At 38.4% G+C, this 25,016-nt stretch overlaps 1 protein-coding gene across 1 annotated transcript; it reads right to left on the bottom strand.

Moving 5' to 3' along the window:
* Nucleotides 1-8,522: 8,522 nt before the first annotated feature.
* Nucleotides 8,523-23,913, bottom strand: LOC149083019 (2-Hydroxyacid oxidase 1-like). The gene is made up of 9 exons (XM_089236779.1): nucleotides 23,762-23,913; nucleotides 21,746-21,926; nucleotides 19,726-19,881; nucleotides 16,675-16,971; nucleotides 15,589-15,707; nucleotides 14,250-14,341; nucleotides 12,686-12,853; nucleotides 8,847-8,916; nucleotides 8,523-8,734 (listed from the first exon to the last, which is right to left on the bottom strand). The coding sequence occupies exons 2-9, from the start codon at nucleotides 21,886-21,888 to the stop codon at nucleotides 8,661-8,663; spliced, it is 1,119 nt and encodes a 372-aa protein (XP_089092905.1). The 5' UTR covers nucleotides 21,889-21,926; nucleotides 23,762-23,913; the 3' UTR covers nucleotides 8,523-8,660.
* Between the last annotated feature and the right edge of the window lie 1,103 nt (nucleotides 23,914-25,016).

Raw genomic sequence — 25,016 nt, 5'->3', positions numbered from 1 at the left:
CAAAAAAAACAATTAAATAATTATGTTATAATTGTATTAATTCATTGGTAATAAAACGTGATGATAATAATATAACTTGTTTTTATCCAAATAAAATCTAACATCTATGCTCATTATTTATCTTCTTTAAATCACGTTCAATGCATACGTGCCGACCGAAAAGTTGCCGATCGTATCATGGTAAAAGCAATCAAAGTTTCTCTTCTTTCACTGAGCAATCAACGGTTCGATACACCGCTACTGTGGTGGTCGGGTGGTCATAGTGGGGGACTCGCATCGCGAGGACCTGGGTTCGACCCCCCACCGTCGCCACAGTGGTGGTAGGCTGAAGTTGGTTTTCTGTTGTTACCAACTTCGAGGCGCGAGTCGATTTCCCCTTTAAAAAAGTCTCGCCACAGGGAGCAACAGGCCTACAATGGTGCAAATATTCTATCATTCCACTCTACTCACTTCTGAGATATCAGACACAACACTATATACGCACTCGGACTGTTAGGTACATACGGTGGTACTTCCGGCATAACTCACTCGATAGTAAATTGCCCGTGTTGTAGACCGGAGTTGTGCCAACACCAACTATAGAATAAGGCCTTCGCACGAAGCTCGTGACGTCACCGAAGAATGTCATTTTACCGATTGTCATTGGATATAGCAGGACGACGCATGCGATATCTTTACCTTTTTTTTGCAGTATATCCAATGGCGATAGGAGAAATGGCCTTCTTCATTGACGTCACAAGCTTCGTGCGGAGGCCTTGTTCTATAGGTGGTGTTGGTTGTGCTCTGTTTAAAAGAAATAAAAGTTCGATACACCAGTGACGACCATTGACCCTTCTCATTTTGATGTGACCGTCCGATGGCACACCAAAAGCCGAATATTCGAAAATAATCCTAATCCTAAATATGTCATAGTGGCCTGTGGGTTCCGACTGAAATTGGCAAACAGTGCATACCCTGAGTCATTTCTTAGCCATCCTGGACTAGTAGTGCGATTTTCGCCATGGTTGTATATTTTATTATTTTTTTAAACTACTTAAAGTTTAATATTACCCATATTGGGTTATTAATCTGGAGGGAAAAAAAAGCTTAAGCAGGCAGGAGGGGAAATAAAAATAGAAAGGCACTTAGCAGGACAGTAACAGAATGTCACTTCATCAGCCTGTTAGATCGTCATTAAGTTATAATTAATGGTTTTTTTAACATTAATTATTCATCATATATATTGCATATATTACCCACCCTCATTTTTAAATCTAGCTTCAACTGTATATTGGTAAATGCGAATTTGTGTTATTAATTGCGGTTAATTATGATTATTTGATTAAATATATATTATCTACAATAATTTGATATTTAGCAGTTGATCTAATTATTTACACTAAATATAGAGAGTTGCTTATATTTGTTTATATACATTTTTCACAATCCCGGTACCTCCGGGTTTTTCATAACCAAAAAATTTTTTGTCTGGAAAAAGCTGATATCTGATCTTTTGGGTAAGTAGATAAAGAATACCAACATCCTAAGATGCTGTTAGATCCTACTACCGGTCCAACTGTGACATGAGTCAATGTCCCAGCGTGTGTTTTTCAACTGTAGAACCTGCGCATATCCAGATTCGTATGTTATGGAGTGGTCTGCTCGCAGAAGAAAAAAGAACAAACTTTCTCTTCTTGTGTGATGCTATCTCACCTACTATAAAACAACCGTTATCTTCTCATGGCCATAAGTTAAATCAGTGATTTCCAATTATTCTCACGAAGGGGAATTTTTTTTCGGTAAAAAATTTAAGAGTTCAAATTTTTGTCGATAGAGGATGCTGCACGAAAGCAAATCACCAAAAGTCTCGTTCACGTGTCTAGAGGACCATCAAGTCTCCTACGCAATTCCGGAGGAATGTTTAAAGCTTAAAAGGTTCAGATACCTCCTAAAGTCCGAAACACATTACACTGGCACGTCAGTGCAGTGTATTTCGGCCTTAAAAACCTCAGCTGCTGAGTTAAAAACAAAGAAAGTGTTAAGAAGCATTTGTTTTGTGTAACACACATCAAACTTCACTACTATATCTCAAATACTACAGCCATTAAAAAAAACAACGAAAATGGTTATTTGTAAACTGAAGACCCAAAAAAACTGGTACAGGCATGCGTATGCAAATAAAGAGATATGGAACCAATCAGAGTACGGCGCTGCGATCGGCAACGCCTATATAACACAACAAGTGTCTGGCATAGTTGTTAGATCGGTTACTGCTGCTACAATGGCAGGTTATCGAGATTTAAGTGAGTTTGAACGTGGTGTTATAGTCGGCGCACGAGAGATGGGACATAGCATCTCCGAGGTAGCGATGAAATTTGGATTTTCACGTACGACCATTTCACGAGTGTACCGTGAATATCGGGAATCCGGTAAAAAATTAAATCTACGACATCGCTGCTGCCGGAAAAAGATCACGCAAGAACGGGACCAACGACGACTGACGAGAATCATTAAGCGTGACAGACATGCAACCCTTCCGCAAATTGCTGCAGATTTCAGTGCTGGGCCATCAACAAGTGTCAGCGTGCGAACCATTCAACGAAACATCATCGATATGGGCTTTCGGAGCCGAAGGCCCACTCGTGTACCCTTGATGACTGCACGACACAAAGCTTTACGTCTCGCCTGGGCCCGACAACATCGACATTGGACTGTTGAGGACTGAAAACACGTTGCCTGGTCTGACAAGTCTCGGTTCCAATTGCTTCGAGCTGATGGACGTGTACGGGTATGGAGACAACCTCATGAATCCATGGAACCTACATGTCAAGAGGGGACTGTTCAAGCTGGTGGAGGCTCTGTGATGGTATGGGGCGTGTGCAGTTGGCGTGATATGGGACCCCTGATACGTGTAGATACGACTCTGACAGGTGACGGGTACGTAAGCATCCTGTCTGATCACCTGCACCCATTCATGTCCATTGGGCATTCCGACGGACTTGGACAATTTCAGCAGGACAATGCGACACCCCACACTTCCAGAATTGCTACAAAGTGGCTCCAGGAACACTCTTCTGACTTTAGACACTTCCGCTGGCCACCTAAATCCCCAGACATGAACATTATTGAACATATCTGGGATGCCTTGCAACGTGCTGTTCAGAAGAGATCTCCACCCCCTCTTACTCCTACGGATTTATGGACAGCCCTACAGGATGCATGGTGTCAATTACCTCCAGCACTACTTCAGACATTAGTCGAGTCCATGCCACGTCGTGTTGCGGCACTTCTGCGTGCTCGCGGGGGCCCTACACGATATTAGGCAGGTGAACCAGTTTTTTTTGGCTCTTCAGTGTATATAGACACCATGTATACATTTCAGTGGAACTTTCACTCTGGATATCCAATAGCCCGATCTATCCATGCTTCACAACCGTTGGCTATTTATGACAAATTGGTTTTAGAAGAGGGTATTTTTAGTGTCTTTAAATTTCAGATATGGATAGAAAATATTTTCAAATATTGAGAAATCTTTTCTCCTCCTCCGAATGAATTTTCTGGATTTTATTAAAACGGCTGTCATTTGGAATCATTCGCCGCATGTTCTAGTTTCACGAAAGATCAAGCCTGTTTTCTGAAGATTATCTCCATAAACATTTTCTTTTTAAATTTAGAGAAAAGAAAAATGCACACACACACAAAAGCAAATCGTAGCCTTAGGCTATTCCCACGGGAAGTAAAGGCTTTAAGTAGCTCCGAAATTTATTTGTGCTGTTCGCAAAATACTCAGACTGTTCTTGATCCGTGATTTGATGATTTAAGAGACAACCTCCCCTCCCCCTTTTTTTTATTATTTATTTTCCTTTGATGAATACAGAATAGTTTGAGCACTTTTTTTTTTCACAGTTCTGTACCGGCAATGTTTTCGAGAAGGATGCAGGGCTTCTTTAAGATTATCTCTGTGTTTTTTGCATTATTAGGTTAATGAAACCACCGTTTTATTTATATGTTTAGGAGGGTAGTAATCGTAAATGAGTACAGAAACGAAGGAAAGATACAGTCCGTCTCAAAGTTTAGATAATGCACTTTTCTTAAAATAACCAGAAAAATACGGAGAGTAAAATTAGTATCTTTTAATGGATAATACCCGAAGCATATCTACATTTATAGGGAAAAATTTCTAGAAACAACATTTAAAATATTTATAGTATCGAAAATACAAAAAATGGCCGTCTCAAAAGTTTAGAGAAAATCCAGATTTACAAAAATTACAGGCTTTTAATAGCTAATAGACTTTTCATTTTTTTTCTAACAACCTCGAACATACTAGCCTCCAAATTTTGTAGGATTTCAACATCAAAACTGTACCATGCTTCCTCGATAGAGCTCTTCATTCAGTCATCAACAGTCAAATAGTGTATATCATTTGCAAACACATTTATCGGAAGTATGCCCCATACATTCCTAATAGGATTCATGTCAGGACTCATCGATGCCCAGTCTAAAGCCGGTTCATTTTCGCTATTAAAGAGCTTTTTTGTGGCAACAGATTTTTGAATAAACACGTTATAATGTTGAAATGTCAAGTTTGGTCCTCCTAAATCTTCTCCAATCAGTAGGATATTGTTCTCGATGATCTCCTTCAAGCATCAGATTGTTGACGACCAATTTTAAAAGTTAAGGAAGCCTGACCATTAGAAGCGAATGTTGCCCATACCATTATCGAAGCTCCATCTTACTGTTTGCTGAAAACATCCGTCTGTAACATGTAAGTGTTGTTGTTTTTCGCACCACTAAATATGATACCAAGTTATTTGTCTTCTTCACCACTCTTTGGTGCTTCCTTGTGACAGGCGATTTCCTAACCACTCTTTTATGAGTCAAATGCAAGCTTCTCTGATGTCTGTGAACTCTGTATTTGTTGCAGTTTTCACTCCAGGATCTTTCATTAATTCCATGCAAAGTCATTTTTTGCGTTGAAGCAAATCTTCCAACGGTACTGCGTTGCCTACCACAACCAGGTTTTGGCTTTTGGGACACACGTTGAGTAAACACATGTTCGACACTTCATTTCGACCTGCTCAGAGCAATAGCGATCCCTTTAAACGCCTTTCTTTTTGCTTTCAAATGAAGTACTCGAAGGATTTCACCATAGAAAATATGCGACTGCTTTGGCAACTTTTTTAAATGAAAACCAATCCGATAGCTTTCCACTTTCCATATCACGTCTCTGATATGCCATAGAGAAGCAATCTTCGAAATTTATATAGAATCGGAAGTTTTTCTAAACTTTTGAGTCAGCTGTTTTTCAAAATTTTGAGTTAAAAAAAATCCAAAACTTATTTTCCTCGACAATGACTGAAGTTTAAAGTAGGTTTTTTGCATTCTGATCACAAGCAAAAAAAAAGTGAAATCAAAATTTGAAACGGCATCCATGGCGCAGTTAAAAATCTATAGTGTCTAAACTTTTGAGGCGGATTGTATGTATACAGTTCCATGTTCTTCTAGCGTTACCGATATCGGTAACATTGAGAAATCAACTTTACAAAATATCTGGGCTTGTCAGTGCTAAAATAAGAGGCTTATGAAGAGACGAGATGCCGCTAAAAGAGAGAGAGAGAGAGCTTAACTCCACATTCACTAAACTTGATTCAATAACTCGACAACATTTGTCACAGTTTCTTGCCAAACTGCAAATGGCCTGACCGAATCTTCCACGCTAGCCTAATACCACACATCTGGTCCATTCAGGTGCCTCCCAGGTGAATCATATCGTGACTATAATGATTCGACAATTCAGACTATTAGCTAGACCGTAATTAGGAGTCAGGGGAGCAAACATAATTTAATTTACAAACGGGTAAGTTTGACTGCATAATTGGAACACGAAACAAACACAACTCGGACAACATAAATATGTTAGGGGCATACATACACTAAGAATACACATTCTGATATGTACGTTAGAAATTCTACAAAGGAATGTGTACGAGATAAATGTGCGGTTAAATAGCAGTAGAGTATCAAATGATTTGTGCTGGAAGTGGAGCCGAAGTGGACGTGTATTTAACAATTTCAGTGCTTATCTACTATTTTGTATGAAATTTTAGTGCTGCCATATCTATATTTCAGATTGTGATTGCAGTGCAATGAGTTGATACTTGTACCGTTGTAGGCAAGTTACTCTATAGAATGAGACTTTTTTAACGGAGAAATCAGCTCGTGTTCCTGCCTCGAAGATGGGAACCACAGAAAACCAGCTTACGGAAATCGAACCCGGGCCCTCGCGATACGAGTCCATCATGATGCCCACACGCTCGCACGGTGGCTTGCCATAGCTATTGGTGGAACCGACTGACCTAATGTATATGTGTGTATATGAATTGACATCACATTATCATCATCATGCCCTCCACTAGCAATAATCATCGTGCCTCCCCAGACTTTAAAGTCTATCTCCACCTATGAGAGGATTTAACAACGATACATTTTGTCTCTCTTAAAATTTTCTACCTCCACAAGAGTGCCACTAGGGCCAACTGCCCCCTGCAATTCCAAACTAGCGTGGCCCAACCCTTCGGGCTTATATCCCCCATGGAACAGAGCCTGGGCCATGCCTGGTCTTACAGACTTGGCACTTATGGGAAGAGTATGTTTCTTTTCTTTTATCATTATGTCCTGAAACTAATTTTTTTAAACATGTTCTTACAACGTGAGAAAGACTGGGTACCAAGCGGAGAGGAAATTCGGAAAGAAAATTCACACGTCTCTGAAGGGGAATTGAAGAACGCCCAACACGGCCCGGGTGAGTGCTCTACCATTAAGCTACAGAGGGCTGACATTTTCTCCCCTTAGATCAAAAATAAACGCTGGACGAACTGTGCATGGGCAGCCTCCTAGCTCAGCTAATACACCGCAGTGGTGGTCGGATGCAGATATTTTTCTGTGGTTCCTAACTTCGTGGCGCAAATGTGGGGGGGGGGGGGTTGATCTCTCCTTTAAAAAGTCTCGCTGCAGAGAGCAACAAGCCTGCAACGGTACAATTATTCAATCATTACACTTCACTCATAGTTAGAATAATTTATGGCAGATAGCGGCACTATACATAATGGTCCATTCAAGCATTACGTAAGCAGATTTTCAGCCATTTTTGACCCCCTCCCCACCCCCCTTGTCAGCAAAAGTCAGCAAAACACTGACCCCCCCCCCCCCGTCAGTAAAATTTCGTCAGCAGCTTAGAATATTTCATATCTTCAAAAAGGGGTGGTTGATGACGTAAGCAACCTCCAAACCCCCCTCCCCCCCCTTGTCATCAAAAGTCAGCAAATCCGAACCCCCCCCCCCCCCTGACATTTCGGCAAGTACCGATTTTGTTAGAAATTCCGCAGAGGAATGTGTACGAGGTGCATGTGTGGTTTATATATACTATCTCGGCTAATAGCTCTCAAAGACAATAGCCCCTGATGACGACATATACTACAGAGAATGATATCCAGTCTTCCGCACTTTGTATGAGCAGCTTAGAGTGACATCGTTTCTCTGTATGCCTTTCGAATGTCTTTTAATAGATCGTAAATTAATGGCTTCTAGTAAACAATAAGTATCTGTTGACCAACCTATTTCTGTCAGTACTCTTCTTATTAAATTATCCCGCTAAGGTTAAAAACAGTCGCCTTATGTATCATGACACATTCGTAAGTCACTGTTTTCAGCGAACAAACAGAGACTTGTCATCCGAATCAGCAAGAAATCGTCAAAAAAGGGGGGGTGGACGATGACAGCTCCTGACGCATATTCCCTCTTTTTTTCTTTTCCTTTTTTTTTTTCGTCTAACTGGACTCATTCAAATCCTTACTGCTGAGCAAATTCGACCTGAATATTTTTTTCTTCAAAAAGAATTACAAAAATATACCTTGAAAAAAAATGGAAAAGTGCCGTATTTCAGACAGCGTATGAGGCTGCGTTCGCTGTGTTTTTTTTTAATAATAATAGAAGAAGAAAGACCGCAAAAATAAACATGGATGACCGATTGAATGCAAGAAAAGATTAAAAATTAGGACATCGTGAAGAATTTAAGAAATATCAGGGTCAAAGAAATTCATCTTTTTTTTTATTTTTAGTATAGTCAAACTCGGTTATCACACCACCTCGTATAGCTCGTAATGTCAATAAGTTGTTTTTCTTTTGATTTTAGGGATTTTTTTTTTTTTCTGTTGATCTTAGGGGTGTCAAGTCCTAACTTAAAGGATTGTGTAATTTTTGGTATAAAAATATGGTGAATATGAACTTTGGGGGCTTTCACTAGAGGGCAGCACTTAAAATTAAAACTTCAGGGGGTTTTTTAGGATGGCTTCCAGGAGAGAGTGTCTCTGAGAAAAGTTTGACTTGTTACATAAAATTTAGCAATAAAATCCCGGAAAAAAAATTGTATGTGAAGATGAATATACCCTATATCATCTTGTTTAAAAGAATCTGAATGAAGTGGATTATTTCTTCACGAAAAATATATAAAAACTTGAAAATTTGAAAGAAAAAAATTGAGACACTGAAATTTATGTTTTTAATTCATTTTTTTTAGTATCAAAAATGCAAAAACATTACAAAAAATGAATGCTCAAGTCTGAAAGGGTTAAAGAAACATAAAATAGAATGGAATGAATCATGCTCGTGATCGATCTTCATCAAAGGCGACATCGGCAACAGCAACTGGATGGTAGAACCATGCTCTTTTTTATCTCCGTCAAGTTCTTTGCTCCTGTTGCAAGATCAGTGTAATGAAATCACTGTTAATCATTTTTATCAAAACGAAAAAACATTCATTAAAAAGTGAAAATAAATATGAAACAGGCAGAGAATTTTTCTTTCACCTGCAAGCTGCATAGTTGATAAGAGTTCATCTTTCAATATCCGTAAAGTTTTCTTCACCCCTTTTCCACCCTTCAATGTGTAAAAAGAATTTACAAACAAATTTTCAACACGGATACCAATATGAAGTCATATAAATCGTATGAAGTCATACGAATGTATGGAAAATGATATTCACATATGAGGTTTGATCGAAAAAAATGTTACGAAATAAGAAACAGTGCGTCTCAAGACCACACTCACAAACTTCCGAAAAGGAACATTTTTTAGTGGGAAACATGAAAGTAAAGCACACCCGGGAATAAATGACCAGGAATACCGCAGGACAGTTTGGAAAATTTTATTACGCCTAATATGTGGTCAATGTAAATATTTGTAACCTTTAAATGATGTCACAACTGTTCGATTTTAGCACCATTACCAACGATGTATGTCTCCACCGACCTTAACCACCAAGAGATTGCCTTTTTACGGCAAAATTATACAATACATTCTCCTGCTACAACTTACGTTCTCAGTAGTAATAAGTAATAAGATATTTTGCTTCTTTAAACCCTATTACAGATTTTGTTCTCGTGTTGATAACAGAAGGAGAAAGACGGTGTGTGTGTGTTGGAGTGTATGTGACGAGGTGTTGGATGCTTGTCTTGATTCGTGTTTGCTGGGTATTGATCGACACCCGAATTAAACCGTTCAATATGATATCAATAATTCATGTTGATTTGAGTTTCAGCATATACCAGAAACGTTACATGGGTGCTCTTCTCTTGATAATTTGATGTAACCCGTGCTCATCAACGAAAAAACTTGAAAGTTTTCATTCTACTTGGTATGACATCGAAATAGTACTTCTGAGATATTTTTCATTTCTCTTCATCAATACAACATTTTATTCGGCTCGAATGAAAACGGAAATTGCATTCGTCAGCGTGGCTTACACGAAATTTCAGAAACACCTGAATAACGCTGCATCACTTCACGTGTGAAGGTTTCTACCTATTGAATTTCGGAGATGGACGAAACGCTAATGTTAGCACCAGATACAAATCGTGAAGAAGAGGAGTGAAAAAGTTCGAATGAATGAGCCAGAAATTCATCATCCCGTTCATTTAGCGGTTCTCCTTGTAAGGTCTGACACCTAGGCCACTTTAAAGAATACATTCAAGGTCCGGGATGAAAAACTTACAGAATAAAAGATGCGCACACGCACATAAATAATATAAAGAATCACATAACCAGAAAGAATTACTCTGAAATAAATTGAAAAAAGGCTTTTCTTGATTTTTCGCGAACATTTTTCTAATTAGCTTCTCAAATGCTCTTTGAACTTCGATCTTTACCTTGAAATACCATCACACACAAAAAAAGGAAAAAATGTATTTATTTGTCTTGTTTTTCTCGATTATTAGCATGTCTTGGAATTTGAAGAAACAAAATTCTCTGAAATGGTGACTTTAAATTACAAATACAGTGGAACTTCGGTTAACGAGCTTAATTCATTCCGTGAACGTGCTCGTTATACAAATCGCTCATTATTGGAATCAAACTCCCCCCCCCCCCCCCAGGGAAATAGGAAAACACGATAATTCATTCCAAAATTATTTCATTCACATAAAAATGACTAATAAGAACGGCATTTAATCAATAATACAATGTAATAATAATTATAATATATATAATACAATAAAATATATATCATGTAATAACGCCATAAACAAATATGCGATACGATAATGTATACGAATTAACGTACTCTAAACAACGACAGAGAAGAGGACTATCTCGTGTTGAACAATTTTTACGGACTCGCTGTTGTTTGCATTATTTTTGGGTGATTTTAAAAAGAACGTATTCAATGTGGCACTTGCCTTCTTTTAGGATTTCTCGGGGATGGGAAATTGCATTGTCGTTAGGCAGATTTATTGCTTGCATTTCTATTTCATTGGTACTTTTCTACAGAATTTTTTGCACAGATTCCTACATTTTACGCATCTCTCTATTCACATTTGAAAAGTGAGGAACTTCTCCTCACTTCTCTTTTCCTCAGAAAAACATACCCTCAATACAAGATCTTGCTGTTGCATGCGATGGAGGTCCATCAATTCGTCTACGATTAACTCTTGGCCAAGCAGAATTTATATAAAAAACGAGCGCACATATGCGCGATTACAATGTGACGTATCGTTTCGTATCGTGAACAGTCAAGCTAAATTTTTCCATTGAGGCACGCTGACCGGTTTCTGTATAGAGGAGAATATTACCTAAAATTCCACAGTGCACGCGTGTGTGTGTACGTAAGCGAAAAACCATCAGCTTAGTTGTGAAAACGTGACAATAAATAAATAAAGCGCAAAATTTTTGCTCGTAATGCGGATCATCGTTCGCATATCGTTATATCAACTGCTCGCTAACCAAACCATTCGTTAACCGAAGTTCCACTGTATCAGCTTAATGAGTCCACCCGGGAGAATAAAATGACTGATAGTTCAATGAATGTCAATGTTAGGTTTGGATGAAAAAAAATGTTGGAGCGATTTTCAACGCCAATACGTCTTTTAAATCTCTTCAGACTACAATATAGTAATTTGATCTGTCGCTGCTAAGTAAAACTGGAGAAGACTTCATATAAATATAAATGCCTTAACAGGCAAATTGTCAACAAGGCGGCTGAAGAAATGGACTACTTATGGGATTTGTCGAACCGAGAATCACACATCTCCATTATACATACTTATATATAGAGGCGGATTTATCTGCGGTCACACCGGGCGCGCGCTCTGGGCCCCGACTTCTGAAGGGCCTCGAAAAACACCAACTTTACACTTTTTTTCTAATTTAAGAAGATCCTATATTTTTTTTCTGTGCTCGGGGCCACCTCAAACGACCTTAATCTGCTTCTGCTGATATAGTGTAAAACAATTTTGCCATAAAAATGTACCGTGCGCCTGGTATACACGCAAACCAGAATACATACCAACACTAATAAGATACCGCTGAATTTGTATCTATCTGTAGATACCAAAAACGTACAGTGTGCATAGGAAAGTCCCTTTATCGTGGAATAACTCGCGAAACGTTGAGCTTGGACTTCCAATCGGGAATAGTATCCAAATAACAAGGAGACCTAATATCAAAGGATTTTCCTGTGTACGCAGTATAGATCAGACTTCAGGCTTCACGATGTCTGAGCGTTTAAAGTACAGGGTGGGCAAAAAGTCCGTAGAAACTTTAAAAATTCATAAAAACCGGAAAAATAACCGAAATAACCAATTTTTTGCCGGGTTAGCATCGCTAGATCACGGGAATTTTTTTAAGACAGGAGGAAAAAAAACAGCCAATTGGTGGCGCTATGGGGATATTTGAAATCCCAGGTGTATCGATCCGATCCATCCAATCTGTCGGAACTGAAAGATGCGATCCGCCGAAAGGTGTCGTGGAGGCATCCGGACCTGCTGCACTCCGTCGTTGCTGGATTTGTGACTCGCCTGCAATGTGTTTATCCCCTGTGGTGGTCATGTGGAACACATAATGCTGTAATAAACGATTTGGAGGCATTCTGTTCGTTATTTGCTTATCTTTTCTTTGGCTTGTATATGTCAGTACTACCTATCGGCAACTTTTTTTAGTTTTTTTTTTTTTTTTCCTGTCAAAAAAATTCCCGTGACCTAGGGATACCAGCCCTGCTTAAAGTTTCTGCGGACTTTTTGCCTACCATGTAGTTCCGTTGCGCCAACTTTCCTGAGATGCACCGTATTCGATCTGCAAGATGATTTAAAACACGCATACACGTTAAAATGGAGGAAAAAATTATTAATTTTGAAATTAAATTTTGTTGAAACACCTGAACCGTCAGTCCCCATATAACGGGTCTTCCGATGAACACCGCCTTTGCACCCAATGCTAAAGCCTTGAACACGTCAGTCCCGGTTCTGACACCTCCATCCAGATACACTTCAGCTGTAGAACATTCTGATTTCACTGCATCGACAACATCACTGAGGACATCGATCTGGAAAAGAAAAAAAAAATTCTTTATTCAAGTGGCAAAATATAAGTAATTTAAATTTTAATGAGTTCGAATCAATGAAATTTGTTATATTGATGAAGATTAATTTTATAGCATGGATGCCGAAAGTGGATCAAGTCGAATGGAGGAGCACAGACAAAGCAGAAGTTCTTAACCTATTTTACTTTTTTTTTTTTCAGCCGCGACCAAAAAATCAACGACACAATCGACTTCGTGACCCGTGGGTCTATTTCAAATTTAAAAATGGTTAATAAATTCACACAAGTGTCAGATTTTATTTAAAATTTAAATATTACATGCTTAATTAATGAATATTCATTAATAAAAAAAATGTTTAGTTTCCGAACTCTTCGGAAACAGCCAGTCATTTAACATAGTCTGAGCCACCCTGAATTGAGAAGGGGCCCCGCATTGTTAGTTTTAAAATGATTTATTTCATACATTGTGATTTTTTAAATTAATTCTTGAATTATTTCTGTGATTATTGTTCTTATTATTATTCTGTGAATTATTGCCACTATTAATTTTCAATTATTGCTCTCATCAGTTTTTGAACTATTTTTTGTTAATTCTTGAATTATGAATTTCTTTCATTAATTTAAAATTCTTAATTAAGTCTTAAATTATGAATTTCTTTCATTAATTCTTAAATTATGAATTTCTTTCATTAATTCTTAAATTATGAATTTCTTTCATTAATTTAAAATTCTTAATTAAGTCTTAAATTATGAATTTCTTTCATTAATTCTTAAATTATGAATTTCTTTCATTAATTCTTAAATTATGAATTTCTTTCATTAATTCTTAAATTATGAATTTCTTTCATTAATTCTTAAATTATGAATTTCTTTCATTAATTCTTAAATTATGAATTTCTTTCATTAATTCTTAAATTATGAATTTCTTTCATTAATTCTTAAATTATGAATTTCTTTCATTAATTTAAAATTCTTAATTAAGTCTTAAATTATGAATTTCTTTCATTAATTCTTAAATTACGAATTTCTTACATTAAAAAGAGTCTCAGAAAGGGTTCTTTAGAACTGGTCTCAGCCCATCCATGCCCCCGAAATGGGCCCGTGAAACCAGTGGCGCAATTAATAGATTCATAACCGAAATGTGCATTTATTGGTACGACGCATCTCAAAAGCCCATACGACCCCCCCATAGGTTAAGAACCCCTGATCTAAACCAACATCCCGAAGCTATTTCTATGAAATATAGCGAAGAAATATAGAAAAGAATGCGGGAAAAAAAGACGCATCTTAATTCAGTAGATGATGAAGGCAATTAAGTTGATATAGTCATCAACCAATATTTTTCTGTCTTTGTTTCTTTCACTTCCATCGCGAAATAAGAATATAAAGAATGTTATTACCGTAGGGCACACTCCATCGATTTGCCTTCCCCCGTGATTGGATACAATCAGGGCCGATGCCCCATTCCTCAGTGACATGACAGCGTCCGACCCTAATAAAGAAACCGAAAGCGAAAGAAAATATTTCCCAATAAAGAAAAACACTAAATAAAAAGATACATTCATTAAAAGGTCACGATAAAAAGAAAAATCTCAAGGGATTTTTTTATTTTTTGTTCCCTTTCCTCAATCAAGAAAGATTTTTCTTTTCCAACGTCCATTATCGTTCTGCTAGAAAATATGTGGGTCGGTTTTCTTTTTGCTATTCCTCGAACATCATCATCGAATGGGAACTTTTATCTGGGTATTTAAAAAAGAAAAAAAGAAAAGAAGTATATATCCATGCTATGAAGTTTCTTTGTTATTTTCCCAAGCATCAGGAAAAACTCGGTGAAAACTGCATTTTTCTTGATTTTTTTTTTTTTTTTTTTTTTTTTTGTGATTACCTAAAACTCGTTGACCGATTAAAGTCCGTAAAGTAGTTACTTCTCAAGTCTACGAAGAAAAATGTTATTTTCGGATGCCCGATTTTATTCTACTCTTCTTTAGATTCGATTAGAATCGCTTTGAAGAATAAAATTACTTGCTGAGACTTTTTAATTCAACGAGTATCAGACCTATCATACATAAATACAATTAATATGGATTGCCAATTTATCCCTTCTAATTCGGAAGACAGGTGGCGGCAACTTGTGACACCGTTTCCAAAACTGCTGCTGCTGCTACTCGGGAAGAATTCGCCTCACGGGCACAGCTTGAATGAAGGTTGGTCGCCACCTCTGGTCGCCCACCCTGAGATTTTAATGCACACATATCAACATGTTTTGACGAATCTCCATCCAAATTCGCAAAAAAAGAAAAACCGTATCTCTTCGTATCGTAGCGCAGATCACAAGCTATTTTAGCTCGTTCACACGAGCTACTTTTTTTCTCTTTCCTTTCTTTCAACTCACTCATAAAAGAAAAACAGAAGAGCAGTTTTGTTTTAGTTGCAAAACTATTCTTAGTCTTTCCTCGTATGGTGGCGTCATCTATTGTGGCCACTGGTAAATGACGTTGCCAAAGAAGCACGCGCGTGCGTCGTCATTTCGGAGCTCTCGAATCTGGTTATCATCACATTGCCAGAACAAGACAAAAAAATAAAAGTCTAATTAATTAATGTTTATGTGCAAAAATGCTCAGCTCGCGTTTTTAGTTTTGTTTCTTTGAGAATAAAGAACTAAATTCCTGAGAATGATTCACCCCTTGTTTTTACCATATTTTCGTTAATTTAAAAGATTAGAAAGCTTTCATTTATTACCTGTCATGATGCCCTTCACAATAACAGGCAATTTCGTAATCGACGTGAGCCATTTTATATCCTTGAAAGTCACGGAAGGATCGAGAAGATTTTTGAACATCACTGGTTTGACCGTTACTCTGAAAAACGATACAAATACTGCTTGTCAAAATCTTTTTTACTCCAAATAACGTTTAATAATTTTTTCATTAGTATTATTCTTGAACAGTTTTGATTCTTTTCAAATATGTATCATTTCTGTAGATTTAATAAATGGAAATTATTTTTCTCCATTATGACCAGCTTAAGGCTACATCTTCACTCTCTCAGCATTCTGGGACATTAACCCTTTAAGGAGTTTTTAAATTTTAATGATCCACATTATAACTGCCACAATGGAAATCACTAAATCCTTTAGAAAAATAGTCACCTATTTTCAAGACGAATATTTTTTTGCTGACTGAAAGGAACTATCGTTTTCTGTTATTTATGCTGTATGCAATAAATCCTAAACTACCTCGAAGGAAAAAGAAAAACATCCACTCTCTCCCCTTCCGTTACCAGACTTTGAACAAAAGCTGATTCCGCACACTGGCATTTCATTGACAAGATGGGGGGGAAGGAAAACGTGTTATCGGGGAAAGCTCTCTGTTATGTGCAGAGCTAGCTGGGCTCGTGATAGATGAATAGTGAATTCATTCGAATTTTCAAAATTGTTAGAGTTAGAAACGTTCAGGAAAAATAAATAATCTTTTAGATTCAAAACTTATAAAAATATATTTGGAGCTGTTAGACAAGTTTGATGATAAGTCAAACCCAATGAAGATAGTGACGGACTTGCATCGCCAGGACTCGGGTTCGAACACTCACCGGTGCTACAGTGATGGTCGGCTGAAGTTGGTTTTCTGTGAACTTCGAGGCACGAAGTCTGAAAAATCAGACACAATACTAGATACGCACTCAGACCGTAAGGTACACACGCTCACGCTTCCAGCACACCTCCCTCTGTAGCATATTGCCCATAAACGGAGTTGTTCCCGGTTTGAAAGAAAGAACCCAATGATGGGAAAATTATTCGCTTACACGGTAAATGAAAGTCATACAGACCCATGATTAAGTCCCAAACGAGCTGGCAATGCTGGTGGCACTTTGCTTTTCCACTGACCCCCAACTGGAGAATCTGCTGTCACTACAATACCAGAAAATCCGTTAACCTCAGCTTTCTTCACCAGATTCTCAGTCAGGGACTTGTCCCGGAAAATGTACAGTTGCATCCATCGCACGCAACTCGTGGTTTTCTTCGAAATTTCTTTGGCATCCGTGACGGACTTGCAGCTCAGTATGAATGGACAGCCTTCTTCACACGCAGCTGTGAAAATATTGAAGGAATTCAAACAAGCATAAATAATTTAATTTCATACGGCAACGCTATATCGAACGCATATCGTGCTTAGTGAAAGATAAAAAAAAGCCCATACAGTCGTACTTTACCGCCAATTGCAAACTGTATGACAATTTTCAAGATCTCATACAAAGTGACTCATGAATAAGACATATGATTGCATACATTACTATCCATCGAACTCTTGGGTTTCGATTGAGTTTGTAAAATGTATTATCTTTATGTATGTCACGGTCATAGGCGTATTTGCTATAGCTAAGGACGTCAAATTTTAGGAATGAGTGGTCAAAATAAATTTTAAAATAGGGAAAAGGCGGCAAAATTAGTTTTGCTTAAAGGCGGTAAAACCATAAATCCACTTCTGTCTAGAGAGCGAGGAACTACGTCAACGAGTGACCAAAAGAGTGATCTAGACAGTTTGCAAGCATATGAGTGACCCAGAGAGTCACAGCCAATGACCAAATGATTGATCTAGAGTTTTTACAAGCATGTGAGTGAATTAAAAAGTAATATAGGGGCCGGCAAGAGACCAGGTTAGCGGCCAAAAGATTGACTTGAAAAACAACAAATGAGGTCGTGGGCGACCCAACGAGTGACCTAGCGTGTGTGCACAAGCATGTCAATCAATCATATATTGCTGTCCCGCCCCTAGAGGCATACAGCGGGTCCTGAAGTTCAACATTTCAAGATCAATCCCTCTCGGCACAAAAAGTCCAATTTTCTCAGAGCTATCTCTAAAAAATAATAATTTTTTCTATCCATTTTTTTTAGGTTATTTAAGCTACCTATTTATTCATTCCCCGCCCCTTTTCCGTTTACTTCTCCAACTCTATATCAAAAAAACAACAAACAAGAGTAAAGTTACATCAAAATCAATTCACAACAATAAACAAAATAACTAAATAAATAACAAAGGATGTGGAACGTGGAAATCAAGGGCTTCGACAAAATATAGATCAAAATTTATGAAGTTCTGGGGGGGGGGGGTATCTTAGTTGCTACTAATTTGTAGCGAGATATCCTGGAGCTTCTCCTATCAACAAATCGCCGGAAACAGTATTAAAAACGAAAGATCACATAAGACCTCTAGACAGATTCAAATACACCATCAAAGCGAACAACGTGTTCACGAGGAAAAATAAATAAATAAAATAATAATAATCCCCCTCAACTTTTTGGGTTTTACAAAGAAAAGAAAGATTATGCGCATTATGCAAAAAACAACAAATTCGCTCTGTAGAAATAAATATGAAATATGAGCCCATAATTTCTTATGGGATAACTTAAAAATATAAAACTTAAATCAAAATGTCACAAAATTCAGTATTCACACATTATTATTCGCAATATAGTTAGCAAAAGTTGTCTTCTCCTTTTTTCTTCTCCACCTCCACTATTCTTCACCAATATTCGAGATATATCTCCATTGATTTTCTGATGACTCTTATGTAAAATTCATAAATTTCCTTGTTTCTTAAAAGAGTTAATATATCGATTGCTTTTATCCGGAGGTACGGTTGTCTCTCTTTCACTTTTCCAGTAACGGCAATCGTACACATGTCTTCTTGCACACCTTTCACCACGAAATACACGAGTCATCTTTCTGGTGTCTCCACCCTTGATAATAACCAAAAGCGCCGTGTTCGGTCAGTCTACAGCTTACCTTCGGGCATAAGTGATATGTAGCACGACCTTTAGTAGAGTTGCCACTGGATCATGTTGTCACGATTTAATAAAGTTCGAATCTGGAACTTCGATTATTCACAGTGATGGTAGTCTTCATTGTACTTTCTTTAGCTAATCTGTCGACAAGCATGTGAATAACTAAAATATCGACCTATAGAGATCGAGGTATCAGGTGAGTGAGTGACCAAAACAGTAACCTAGAGAGTTTATGATCATGGGAGTGACATAGCTAAGGAACAGGTTATCTGAAAGACCAAAAGAGTGACCAACCATGTGAGTGGCAAAAAGAGTGACTTGAAGACAGAAGCGTATTTACAGGGGAGCACAAAGTGGGCTGTTAAAGAAATTAGGCCAGAACGGGAAAAGAGCGAAAATTTTGTGTAGCCCACAGGCGGCAAAACACATAAATTCGCCTCTGGTCGCGGAAAAGAAAATCTAATATTTGGTAGATGTTTAAACAACGATAAATAATACGCTACCGTTCATGTATATACATAACTAGCTATAATACCCGGCGCTGCCCGGGTTTTCTTCAGTTACTGAGAGAATTGAAAAGTGACAAAGGCATGAACTATCATGCATAATACTAGCAGCATTAAAGAAATGTGCGGAGCAGGACGTTTAGACGCGGCTGTTTGGACGCAGCTATTTGGACACGAGGATGTTTGGACGTCGGACAATCGGAGGGATCATTAATGTCTTATTCATTTAATGTGTTCTTTAATAAACGCTGATCGGTCGATTTCTGCACAGTCCGGAGGCCGTCTATGAATTTACACGAAGTTGGGTGGTCAACACCTAATTCGTGCTGGGTACGACGTCCAAACGTCGTGTACCGCCGAAAGTGATTGTTGAGGCCCAAAAACTATTGTTGCCCGACAGTTTTTCGCCCATTTCGGGCATTTGCCCTGCTCTGACGAACTTTTAAAGTAGCCTATCGTTCAAGTCGGTCCCATTTGGTATACATGCAAAATTTGGCGACGATAAATCTAAAATTGTAGATTTGTATAGAGAACACACACACACTCAGATAATCAATTTTATGTATATAAATTACAACCTATGATTACTTGCCAACAGCCGTAGATATTTCTCCTAGAGAATCCACCAGATGTTTGTGAGCAACCGGTGCAACGCCGATGGGGGAACTGACCCTGGTACCCAGCAGACTTGTTTCGGCGCTTACTTCAGACACGTCTCTCATTACGGATGGAAGAATTCGGTACCTACAAGATGAAATCCCATACACTTGGAAATCCTAAAAAAAAATGTGCAGAGTTTCCACAGAAATAAATATAAATTACCTTTTTCTCGAAATTTCTGTAATTCTAATACATCAGCGAACGGATCATGATGTGGTTGTTCGGTAATTTACACAGTGTTGTGAACGACGAACTAATCATTCTTTCCGTTCGATCCAGACACCGTTAGTCAGTTTCTTTCTAGGAATGCATAGGGAGTTTGTGTTGTACCCAAAGGAAGGGTTAGAACCGCTTTGCACATTTATGCATCTAGCATGAGGACGATCATTTTTGTCGCACCATGGTCATTTTCTGCACACGAGGGCTAATTAGACCGGGACCTACAATTTATTACCGATTCCGAACGGCAGGCTTGTTTTTTATACTCATCGAGAGGTTGGTACGCTAACTCCTCGATGGGGGACTTCCTGCAGTATCAATTTTTTCTGCGGTCATGTCGCCATTTTTGTTGTACCCCTGTGTCAGGAAAGTTTTCTGGCATAGACGAACCGGGTATCGAACTCGCGACACCTCTAAACATCCTTTGGTACCTTAGGCGAGTATCTTATCGACCTGGGCTACAGCGCCCCTGAGGAGTAGGAGGAGGACGATATGATAAGAACAAGCGTGCTCAACCTTTTGGGCAGATGCGAGCCACTTCATTGGTTCCGAAGTATGCCTCGAACCACTTAAATAATCTGAGAATGTGCCTTAGGACATCTGTAAATGTGTCGCTGGTAATTTAAGTGACTTGGAGATGTGTCGCGAGTGATTTAAGTGATCTGAAAATGTGCCAAAAACCACTTCAGTGATCTAAAAAAGTGCAGCGTGCCGTGAACTGTATGTGTGTCTCGGGCCACCTAAGTGATCTGTAAGTGTGCTACGGGCCACCCAATTGATCTCAAAGCGTGCCTTCGGCCTCTCCAGTTATCGCGAAACGTGCCGTGGGCCACTCCAGTGATCTGGAAGTGTGCCTTCAGCCACTTAAATAATGTGCAAATACTCTACGTGCCACTTTAGAGATTTCGAAATGTACCCCTCCAGCCACTTAAGTAATCTGCAAATATACCACATGCCACTTTAGAGATCTTGGTATGCACACCGTTACCAGCTTAAATGATCTACTTTACCGCACGCCAACTCCGGTCATATATCGCAATACGGTAATTTCTAATCAGTAAGGGGTACAACAGAAACGGTGACATGACCACGGAAAAAGATTGCTACCGCAGGGAGTCCCACACCGAGGGGTTAGTGCATCAACCTCTCGGGGATATAATAAAAAAAGGCTGACGATCGAAATCGGCAATAAATTGTAGGTCCCGATCTAATTAGCCCTCGTGTGCAGAAAATGACTGCGGTGCGACGAAAGATAATTAATAAAAACCACCAACCAGTTGAGTTGGGTGGGAAATAAAGCGCCATCTACCGATGGTCACCCCACGATCGATAGGTAAAGAACTTGTTTCTTCGAACCCGCGGACCTTGACGGTAACTTTCATAGTGGAAGATGATTACCTTACCACTGCGCCACTCGAGTGCTAGCTTAAATGACCTGGAAATGTGACACGGGCCATTAAGGGATTTGAGTTATTCGAGGGTCCAGTGGTTTGGTTATTTGTCGATGGCAACATCAGATGACTTCGAGGGCCACATTCGGCCAGCGGGCCATGGATTGAACATGTATGGAATATTGACATAGGAATAGACATAGGCCTACTGCTTCTCTCGTCAGCAATGTAATGTCACTAAAACTTTTGATGGAAGCGGAAATAGCCGTACTTTACGATAGAAAAGAAACCTGCTTCGTATCTTCTGAAAACGATTGACAATAAAAAGTAATTCATACCTTTTGAAAGCTTCTTCATTCACCAATCGCTCTTCGTTATCACCAGCTGCAGCCATGAAATACTTCAATGCGTCGAAACTCATCTTCCTTACAGCATTCTCTTTCAATTCAACCAAGGAACTAAATTCAACCGAGGAAAGCATCTTTTTTTCTACGTTTCAACTCCAACCGCATAGAGAATCTGCACATAGCATTTGCTGATTACACAATATAATACGCCATTACTTACTACATGCCTTATATGCATCCGTAATCATATTAACAAACCTGACATTGATACGATTATATTACATTGATATTACATGAATACTCGCCTAAAGTACCAAAGGATGTTTAGAGGTGTCGCGAGTTCGATACCCGGTTCGTCCTTGTCAGAAAACTTTCCTGACACAGGGGTACAACAGAAATGGTGACATGACTGCAGGGAGTCCCCCCATCGAGGGGTCAGCGCACCAATCTCTCGACGAGTATAAAAAACAACCCTGCCGTTCGGAATCGGCAATAAATTGTAGATCCCGGTCTAATTAGCCCTCGTGTGCAGAGAATGACCGTGGTGCGACAAATATGATCAATGATTAGTTATGCGAGTGAGGAAGAAATTTAGCATCATGATGATTGGCAACAAAAAGTCTCATTCCTATGCATGAATGTCCATCTTAGGAATGAGATTGTTATTATTCATATTAGGAATGATTTTCAAAGTCGAATAATAAGTGTATTTAGTTTCAAGAAAACACACATTCCATCATGAGTGAGATTCAAAAATACACGAACCAATATTATTTAGGCCTACGTGACTACTAATTCCCAAAATGTTTCGTAGCACAAGAGTCACAAATGGAAAAAGTTTGAGCACCGATGTCCCCTAGATTAGGGGTCTTGAGTGTTTCGCACCGAGGACCACATTAATATTTTTGTAAAGTTAATTAATGGGCCACATTTAGTGGCGGGATGAATCACTTGGATTGGGCAGCACACACTTCTGCTGGTGACTTAATTTATTTTGCCCTTAGTGGTAATTATTTTTGCAAAAAAAACATGCGTAGATAAATTATAATTATCAATAATTAATTAATAAGCAATCATTAAGTAATTATTAATTAATTAGACAAATTTAGAGTTCTCTCTACCCCTCGACCACTATTGATAAAATATTTTGTGATGAAATTCCGAAATTTTTAATAAATTATTATCTTATTGATTTAAAGTGTAAACTGGTCAGTATAGGAATTCTGGTCAAGATTTGATTTTTCTTTAGGTATATCAACTGTTCGCAAGATTAGAAAAAATGTCCAAAATGAATGAGATTTACGATCAAAGTATCAGATAGCGGAATGCTGATTTCATTTTCCACTAATCGGTGTCTTGGCGGGCCACAAAAATGTTGTCGGTTGGCCATGGGGGTGAAGACCCCTGCCCCCTGCCCAAGATACTATGTATCTACATAAGCTATCTAGGAAGTGTGGCGTCTCCCAGACAATCACTGATTGCATTACTTTCTTTCATTCTTCTTCTTTTCAGATCAGCTATTACTTTTCTAATGTGTGATTCTTAGTTTTTAAATTATGGTTTGATTTTCACTCTGAAAACGTTTCTCGTCACTAAACTGAAATACGCGCCTTTTCCTGAACCCTGCTTGATCATATATATATATTTCTTCGGTTTTATTTCGTTAATGTCTCCAAATTGGTCATCGTTTTCCCATGAGCTTATGATTTGAAATTATAGGCCCCCTATTCACTTAACTTTTAGCGTATTCTTCGGCCAAAAAAATGAATTCTTACTGTAATTCCAAGATTTAGTTTTGTTCGTTTTTTCTGTAGGAATGTACTCGAAATTGTTTTGCAGTTTTAACTTTTGAAACACAGCGTAAAATGTACACAATTTTATAACATATAACTGAGTATTCATTGCTATATCTTAAATCTGTGTACTTGTGATGGTAAGATAATGGCATCCATAAAAGTTACATACGTAAATAAATCAAATCGTTTAAAAATTGCATGTTAACCTTACCGATCAACCGGTGGCCTAGCTTGTCTTCGAAATACTTTGGCTTGTAATTAATTTTTTCTCCCTTTCTTGAACAAATGAAGTTAATTAAGCTCTGGAGAGATGCAATATAAAATATGAGGTCCTATATATATATATAGTTTTGATCCCATTTCAAATATTCTCCGCAAACTCAGTCTTATATCGTTTTTCTTTTCTTTTTTTAATCTGAATCAGAAGCCCTAGTTCCATCTTTTATCTCGACAGATAACGTCGAAAAATTCTTTTCTGGGTCGTTGATCGATAAATGATTTTTGAGGGGAAAAATTAGTCTTGTTTTATTATTCAAATAAGCTTACTGGCTTTATCGCTGTATCTACGCATTCATTTCGCGTATGCATTATTAGTTGCTCAAAACATTTTTCCGATCCACGTGGAGCACAAGTATAACAGCGGACACTTGTTTACTGCTTCTTGAAACAAAAAAATGCAAGGCATTTATTCGTTCAAATGCAAAGAAACGAAGCCCCACGGTAACCAATAATATACGGCAAGCTTCTTTGCAGGATCTCGACGTCCTTGTTTGCGGACCTGGATGGCCACTTTCGATCCGAGTCTTACAAGTGGCGGCCTGCGCTTCAGTACACACACATTGTTAGCACAAGTATAACAACGGACACTTGTCTACTGCCACGAGAACGGCACTTTCAAATCGCTTAATGCAATTTTCATTCTGCCCCCGCATCTGGTTTCGAAGTTCGCACCATTATCAATTCTAATTTTCTGTCCATCCTCCACCACCATCCGCCTCCTTATTTGACGAGAAAACTTCAGATCAATATTTTGTAGCAGGAAGCTTCGCGAAACAAATTTAAGGCATATTCGTTCAAATTTAAAGAAACGAAGCCCCACAGCAACCAATATTTGAAACGCTCAGCAAACTCTGTTTTTAGAACGACGCCTAGTTTGAGTGCCTGGACTGGACTGTCCCGTTCTTGTACGCACCCCTGCGTGACCATTTACGTTCAGAGTTTTGGAAGCGCCGTGCTTACTCTTGAAATTCAGACCGCGCATTGTTAGCATAAGAACAGACGCCACTTGTTTGCAGCCATGACAACGGCAAATTCAATTCGTTTAGTGCATTTTAATGTGTTTCCTTGCTCTCCTCTTTGGAAACATTCTGCCCATATATATAATTTCGAAGTTCGCATCATTATCCATTCTAATTTTCCGTTTCTCCTCCATCATCCCCCTCCCTCCCCTCCCCTCCTTAGTTGAC

This window comes from Pholcus phalangioides, unplaced genomic scaffold (assembly GCF_987345545.1).
Source record: "Pholcus phalangioides strain wild (caught in Gottingen) unplaced genomic scaffold, Ppha-v1.0 ptg000009l_1, whole genome shotgun sequence".
NCBI classification, from domain to species: domain Eukaryota; kingdom Metazoa; phylum Arthropoda; class Arachnida; order Araneae; family Pholcidae; genus Pholcus; species Pholcus phalangioides.
This window is presented reverse-complemented; position numbering and strand designations above follow the sequence as displayed.